At 42.8% G+C, this 8447-nt stretch overlaps 1 protein-coding gene and 1 non-coding gene across 2 annotated transcripts in view; one reads left to right on the forward strand and one right to left on the reverse strand.

Annotated features, from left to right (window-relative positions):
- trnaq-cug lies at positions 1-72 on the reverse strand. The gene has a single exon. It is a non-coding gene; the product is annotated as a tRNA-Gln (tRNA).
- An 827-nt stretch (positions 73-899) lies between these two features.
- cfap52 (cilia and flagella associated protein 52) overlaps positions 900-8447 on the forward strand; it is a 75679-nt gene continuing 68131 nt past the window's right edge. The window contains exons 1-3 of the mRNA XM_048610940.1: positions 900-1013; positions 2452-2651; positions 4853-4989. Of these exons, the coding sequence (XP_048466897.1) occupies positions 953-1013; positions 2452-2651; positions 4853-4989 (398 nt within the window). The 5' untranslated portion in view covers positions 900-952. The remainder of the gene's footprint in view (positions 1014-2451; positions 2652-4852; positions 4990-8447) is intronic.

Below are 8447 nucleotides of genomic sequence, written 5' to 3' on the forward strand. Positions count from 1 at the left end.
AGGTTCCACCGAGATTTGAACTCGGATCGCTGGATTCAGAGTCCAGAGTGCTAACCATTACACCATGGAACCCCCATTGGAGCAAGCATGAATACGCAGTTTACTCTTTGATTACGACAGTTCTGTTTGTAGGTAGATTAAAATGTAATTTTTTTATTGTACTTTTACAAACTAGGTGCACCACAGAGTGCAAACATTGTTAACTGAAATCAAAATTCACCGTGTACACCCGCTAAGATTTCAGTGTGTGTTAAAATGCCAACTTTAATGCCAAGCAATCAAGCCATTCACGAGACGTGAATTATACAAATTGTTTCTACATGCTTCCACTTTGAGAAATTTGTGAAAAAAATTAAGGAATATTTGCATAGCACCCTTAGGTTCTTAAATGGCTTTACTGTAAATTATGTTTTCCTGCTTTCATGATAATCCTAAATTAATACCAACACAGTAAAGTATTCGATTCAAACCCATGTTTTATTCAGCTATATTAAAATAGTTATAGAATGTTTCACATCACTTCACAATCCTTTGTTATTTAAACTCGTCCACAAATGCACAAGAATTGTTATATAATCTTCAGGTTGTTCTACCAGGAGAAAAGAATAGCCTATTTATTGAAGACTTGTTATAAATATTGTTATAAACTGGAAATGAATTTTGAAGGTTCATGTAGTCCATCAAACATTGTCCTTCTCGATTCCACTTCCAGCCCAAACACCCCTCAGTACGCATGTCACTGCCGGCACCGCTCCTACTCAGTGCGCATGTCATGCTCGACACCTTCGTTCCTTGGTGCGCATGTCATTGCCGGCACCTCTCCTCCTCAGTGCGCATGTCATTGCTGGCACCGCTGCTCATCAGTGCGCATGTCATTGCCGGTCTCCTAGCGACGGTTTGTACACTGTGCAGTTGCTGGTCCCATTGAAGATTCGCCTCCAAACAATAAATCATGGCCAAGGAAACTGAGGACTTCTCGCAGCTCGAACTGGAATCCATCATTGGTTTTAACGGTGGGAGGCAGCAGCTGAGGTCGCAGGGTGTCTGTTCTCTGGTTGTTATGGTCACACTCTGGGGTCTGTTTCTCCCGAAGCTGTGTCCTTGCTCTGATTGAGGACCACACGCTGTCCATAGTGCGGCTCCTGTGTGGGCCCCTACTCCTTTACAAGGGAGCCAGCCCAACTGCTCCAGCGCTTTTAAAACTTAATTGCATTCTGGGATCATTGCACTGGATTTGCACAGAAAATCTTAACAAGACCTTGCTGCTCATGCTCTGATTCTGCCTAAGTCGGCCTTCCCTCTTCCCACTGTCCTCGCTGACCTACATTGTCACCCAATCAAGAAATGTTTCGATTTTAAAGTCCTCGGTGCTGTTTTGAAATCCCTCAATGGCTTTCCCCATATCTCTGTAATCTCCTTCAAAACGTCAATTCTGCGCGATCTCTGCGCTCCTCCGAATGACCTGTTGAGCATTGCTAAATTTTATCTCCACTGTTAGCTGCTGCACTTTAAATTACCAACCCTTGAACTCTAGAATTAATTCCCCAAAGTTCTCAGCCTCTCTAGCTCTTTTTCCTTCTTTAAAGTGTACCTTAAACTCACAAACAGATAGTAAGAACTGCCTATGCTGGAGTCAGAGATAACACAGTGTGGAACTGGAGGAACACAGCAGGTCAGGCAGCATCAGAGGAGCAGGAAAGCTGACGTTTCAGGTCGGGACCCTTCTTCAGAAATCAGAAATGATCCTGCTGAGGAGGAGCGGTGCCTACCCCTCTGATGCTGCCTGGCCTGCTGTGTTCCTCCAGCTCCACACCGTATTATCTTTATCTTAAACTCACAAGTTTGATCAAGATGTGGAGGTGTCGGTGTTGGACTAGGGTGCACAGTCAGAAGTCTAACTTTGATCAAGTTTTTGGTCGCCTCTCAAATGTCTCCTTACGTGCCGCGATGTCAAAATGTGATAAAACTCCCACAAAGTGCCTTAAAATTTAAATATAATTCTTTTTTGTCTCTTTTCCGATCACTTCAGATCTTTAATTGAGCACTTCTGCAAAACTGTTAAAAGTTCATAAAATTAAACTTATTGAGAAATATCTATGCCCAACATTTTTAAGGATATAATGTTCTGTAGTAGGACGATTCAACAGAAATGACAATCCAACCGTATGTATTTTCAACTAAAAGCAAAGTACTGTGGATGCTTGAAATCTGAAATAAAAGCAGCAAGTGCTGGAGAAACAGTGTCTGTTGCGACAGAGACAGAGTTAATATTTTGAGTCAACAGGATTTGTCATCAGAACGGCACTCAATATAGACTCAAGTGGTTAGGACAATCCACAACAGATTAAATATTTTGAGAGCACAGCATAATGTAACACATAGCGTTCTTTAAAAATATGAACATTGTTTAATTCTGGTTCAGTTTAAATTAGACTGTATTTTTTTTTACAGGGAAAGTACCTTCTGGCTTAACTGTACATCCTGATTGTGAAAATATAATTTATCCTCTGGGATGTACAACTGTTGTACAAAACCTCAAGACTAGCCAACAGGCTTTCCTGGAAAGCCATACCAACAACATCTCTTTTCTTGCGGTTAGTAGGAGTGGAAGATATATTGCAACAGGACAGGTCACTTATATGGGTTTTAAGGTAAGAAGAGTGATTTGTTTTACAGACTTTTGCCCTGAGCAAATTCAATTCTGCAGTGCATGTGGAATTTAGAATATCAATAACTTGAAATTAGTCTTTTTTTTCTCCCCTTACTAAACACATTTGCAAAAATGAAATAGTTGAAGTGTGTGCAGGGCAAAAACAGAGGATTTGTATATAAAGGTTACCTCATCTGTTGAGACCCAGAATACAAAGTAAACTATCCTCCTATTCAAACATTTAGATTAACCATCTAGATTTGTAGATATTCATGGAAGGAGAAAAAAGGAATACAAAACAATTTAATTGATGGTAGCCTAAATATGGCCATTCATGCACACATTTTGGCTGCTGCTCCGGACATGAACACACCAGTTTTATCTCCTTTCTTTCTCTCTTTGGCTCCTCTTCTGCCTTCTTGTTCTCCATTTCCTAAAACCCATTAAGCCCCTATCTCAACACCCCCTCCACCCCCATCTTGCAATACCTAAATGAGTCTATTACTTGTCCTCTGTCTTCCTGCTGTCACCCCAAACTTCAATCATTCTTGGATAAGACCAAAGCTGAATTATATATTACTTGTGGCATTCCGTAAAGACCACCGAAGCACCCATTGTTTGCTGCTTATGACCAAAGGTCATTGTTAGCTATCTTTTTATCTGGTATACACAAGTGTCAAAATTTAATAACTTCCTTTCCGCACCCACTCACTTTCACCCCAATCATCACAGTGGCCTTGGGCTTGATCCACAGACCAGACCCTTGCCATCCTCAGTCTTATTGTGGTTGATCTCACTGATATCATAATTTTGACAAAATCCTGTTTTACACCATCTGCCTTGGCCAAACTACCAGGGTGGCAGTGTGCTTCATGTGATCAAATCCCATCATGGTCTCTCTACTCCTACTGTCTTGAGCACTTATTGTTATTTGTTCCATTGGACTCTTTTAATATCCTTATTTGCTGACTGCCTCTCAAATCTTCACACCGCTGTGCCCTGGTCGAATGTGTTAAGGACCAGAGCAGACGCCTCAAAATATATTAGAACATAGCCTAGACCTTAACATTTTCTTATTTTAAAGGTAAATATGAGGTCCTGTGTTCCAGATGCAATTCAATTGGTCAAACTACTTGACATTAAGCAAAACACAACTTATTCAAACACTTTAGTTAAAATACAACAAAAGAAAGACGAACTTTGAAACTTAACTCTATTAAAAAAAATTAACAGAATAATAGCTCCAGTAACTGTTACTAATTAACTGTTCTAATATAGTAACCTCCCATAAACACACCCTTGGCAAAAAGGCAAATTCAGAAAAACAGATTGTCTCCTGTGCAACCCTATCAGCAAGGACGAAATACATGCAGCAGCCTCCCAGAGAGAGAGAGAGAGAGAGAGTGTAGCAGCCAGAAGAGATTCACTGCCTCCCAACTGAGCTGACACTCCAGCAACAACTGCCGAAAGCTGACAAAAATCCGGAACCGGGAGGGCTTGACCACACCCACTCAGGCTGCTTTGTATTGTTCCAACTTTAAAAAACAGACTTCTCAGAGACTACTGGGCACCTGTCGCTCACTTTCTTTCTAAAAGAAACCAGGACAAAACACACATCTTAAAGCCACAGTATCATCACAAATGTGTGCAATCATAGAGGGCAGCTCCGAATACCAGTGCTTATCTGGGTGCGCAATGGCCTTTTGAATATGGTGCCAACACCAGTGATGCCAGTAAAAGCCAGGATATCCAAGAATATTTCTGGCCATGGCAAGTAGGGGAATTGGGCTTGCACTGGATAAGGGGGGATGCCATAGATGCATGGTACATAGTTAATGAGATGAGTTTGAGTGATAGCATGTAAAACTTGCTAGAAAACTTCCTCGAAGAGAGGAAACCCTCCATGAAATTCAATGAAAATGACACTTTGCTAAAATATGATAAGATGTCAGCCCATTGTCTTTATTGTAAAGGCAAATAACATCAGATTAACTTTAATTTAACACCAGAATTACCTCTAATAAATGAACTTTTTAAAAATTCTAAACAGAAATACTTATTTTTCATTTCAAGTCCTCAACACTGTTGATTTTGTGAACATTTAACGTAACATATGAATGATCCACTGTGCTAAGTGTTCATATTGCAATGAGAGGTATTCAGCGTAATTGACTGAAACCTGGGTATTGTATATCTTTACAGGCTGATATCATCATCCATAACTATGTTGAAAAAGCAATTCATGCAACCATGACACTTCACCAAGCCAAAGTTGAAGCATTGGCATTTTCCCCAAATGATCTCTATTTGGTGTCTCTTGGCGGTCAGGATGATGGCAGGTAACAGAGGGGACCTATTGTAAAATTGAAGTCAATACAAATAATGTGAAAACATTCCACTAACTGGAATCATTTGTAACACAAAGGAAATTTTTCTGAAAAAGTAGCTAAAATAGTCACCTGGTCTGGCCACTTACACGAAGAGAGAAACGGAATCAATGTATCAAATTGACAACCTGATAATGGTTAACATTCTTGGAAAATGTTAACTGTTTCTCTCTTCACAAATATTGCATTTTCTATTTTTATTATACATTCTCTTTACCCAAAATGCATTGTTCTTGGCAAAGCAAATGATTGTGATTGTTGAAGGCCAATCATTTCAGTCTCGGACGTTTTTAGGGCAGTTTCTTGGGCCTAATGATCTACACCTGTTTCATCAATGACCTTTTCTCCAACAAAAGGTCAGAGTGCAAAGCTTGTTAATGATTATAATATTCATTTCCATTCACAACTCCTCAAATAATGAACCAGCCAAAAGCCACATGCCACAAGACCTGAAAAACATTCAGGTTCAGGCTGTTAGATGACAAGTGATATTGTTCCACATTATTAGTCCACAATGGCCATCTCCAACAAGAAAAAATCAAACCATTTCCCGTTGATGTTCAATAGCATTGATTTTGCTGAATACCCACCATCTGTGTCATGGGAATCTCCATTGACCATAAACTTAATTGGACCAAATGTATAATGTTGCTAAAATGCTGGTTATTCTGTGGTGAGTGACTCACCTCCTAACTCGTGAAACTTTTCCACATCTACAAAGCACAAGTCAGTTGCCTGATTGCCTCAATGTGTAGAGCTCAAACAAAGTTAAAGAAACCCGACATCATTCAGGACAAAACCGTCCATTTGATTGCCCACATATACGTTAACTCTGTCCATCACCAATGCATAATGACTTCAGGATTTTCATCTACAGGATGCATTGCTGCAACTTGCCAAGAATTCTTCCACAGCAGCTTCCTAACCTGTGACATGTAACATCTAGAAGGACAACAGCGACAAGCAAATGAGTACACCGCCACCTACATGTCTCTCTTAAAGTCACATACCAGCCTGACTTACAAATACATTGTGCTTTTTTTTGTTTTGCCCTGGAACTTTCTATCTTGACGATGAAAATACCATCACAGACACATGCAGACTTCAATCAGCCAGCCTACTACAACCTTCTCAAGAAAAGTTAGGGATGGGCAATTAATATTGCCTTGCCAGTGTTTCCATCAAATAAATGGAGTTACAGGACAAAAATATTAAAATTCAGTCCAATAGTAATGAACAAAATAATAACTGTTATGTTTGCAAAAGTATCAGTTTCCTAATGCAATCTGCAATAGCTGATATGGAACTGTTTGGACATGTTCAAGTTTGGAAATGGGTTATACCATACAGTTTCTTGAAAGTTAATAGTATGATGCCTGCTATGATTCACCTGCAGTTTATAAAAAGTCAAGTTTTCATCAAATTCTATCCTTTGATTTCAGACGCTTGTGTGAATTTTCTTTTGCACTTTAGGGACTATTGTCTTTTGTGTTGTGTGAATATGTCGATGTTTGGGGTTAAGGGGATTTAGTTCTAATTCTGAGATAACACAGTGTGGAGCTGGAGGAACACAGCAGGCCAGGCAGCATTAGAGGAGCAGGAAAGCTGATGTTTTGGGTCGGGACCCTTCTTCAGAAATGGGGGAGGGGAAGGGGGCTCTGAAATAAATAGAGAGGGGGGGTTGGACTGGGAAACGTAGGTGGGTTGGTGATAGCAGGTAGGTAGTGGTGGGGATTCATCAGTGAGGTGGGAGGAGCGGATAGGTGGGAGAGATGACGGACAGTTCAAGGAGGCGGGGATGAGAGGGAGGGTTGGTCTTGAGTTGAGGCCGCAGTTGGGGAGATTTTGAAGCTCGTAAAAGTGGGTAACTGAACTCGTCCTTATCCTTAACAACTCCAGGAGCTCCCCACCTACGTCCGGTACACCACCCACACCTCCACCTCCTCCAAGACTTCCAACTCCCTGGCCCCCAGCACCTCATCTTCACTATGGACATCCAATCCCTGTATACTTTCATTCCCCACGCAGATGGCCTAAAAGCCCTCAACTTCTTCCTCTCCCACAGGCCCAACCAGTCCCCCTCCACCGACACCCTTATCCACTTAACTGAACTCATCCTTACTCTTAACAACTTCTCCTTCAACTCCTCCCACTTCCTACAGACTAAGGGTGTGGCCATGGGAACCCGCATGGACGCAATCTATGCCTGCCTCTTTGTAGGATACGTGGAACAGTCCCTCTTCCACAGCTACACTGGCACTATCCCCCACTTCTTCCTCTGCTACATTGATGACCGTATTGGTGCCGCCTCGTGCTCCCACGAGGAGCTCGAACAGTTCATCAACTTTATTGACACCTTCCACCCCAACCTCAAGTTCACCTGGACCATCTCCGATACCTCTCTCTCCTTCCTGGACCTCTCTGTCTCCATCTCTGGTTACCACCTCGAAACTGATATCTATTTCAAGCCCACCAACTCCCACAGCTACCTAGACTACACCTCCTCTCACTCACCTTCCTGCAAGAATGCAATCCCCTACTTCCAATTCCTCCGCCTCTGCCTCATCTGCTCCCAAGATGAGGCATTCCACTCCCGAACATCCCAGATGTCCTCGTATTTCAAGGACCCGCAACTTCCCCCCTTCAGTGGTCGAAAACACCCTCAGCTGCATTTCTTGCATTTCCGTACCTCAGCCCTCACACACCCTTCCCGCAATAAAAACAAAGACAGAATTCCCCTTGTCCTCACGTATCACCCCATTAACCTCTGGATTCAACACATCATTCTCCGCCGCTTCCGCCACCTGCAATCTGACCCCACTACGAAGGATATATTTCCCTCCCCACCCTTATCTGCCTTCCGGAGGAACCGCTCTCTCCGCGACTCCCTCATCCACTCCACACTCCCCACTAGCCCCACCAACCCCGGCACCTTTCCCTGCAACCACAGGAGGTGCTACACCTGCCCCTACACCTCCCCCCTCACCTCCATCCTAGGCCCCAAAAGAACCTTCCACATTAAACAGATGTTCACCTGCACATTTGCTAATGTGGTATATTGTGTCCACTGTTCCCGAAGTGTCCTCCTCTACATCGGGGAGACCAAGCGGTGACTCGGAGACCGCTTTGTAGAGCGCCTACGCTCGGTTAGCGACAAACGACAACACCTCCCAGTTGCGAACCATTTCAACTCCCCCTCCCACTCCCTGGATGACATGTCCATCCTGGGCCTCCTCCAGAGTCACAATGATGCCACCTTAAAACTGGAGGAGCAGCACCTCATATTCATCTATGGAAGCCTACAACTGAATGGTCTCAATGTGGACTTTACTAGCTTCAAAATCTCCCTAATCCCGGACTCATCCCAAGACCAACCCTCCCCCTCATCGCCGCCTCCTTGACCTGTCCGT

Source organism: Rhincodon typus, chromosome 23 (assembly GCF_021869965.1).
Source record: "Rhincodon typus isolate 14 chromosome 23, sRhiTyp1.1, whole genome shotgun sequence".
NCBI lineage: Eukaryota > Metazoa > Chordata > Chondrichthyes > Orectolobiformes > Rhincodontidae > Rhincodon > Rhincodon typus.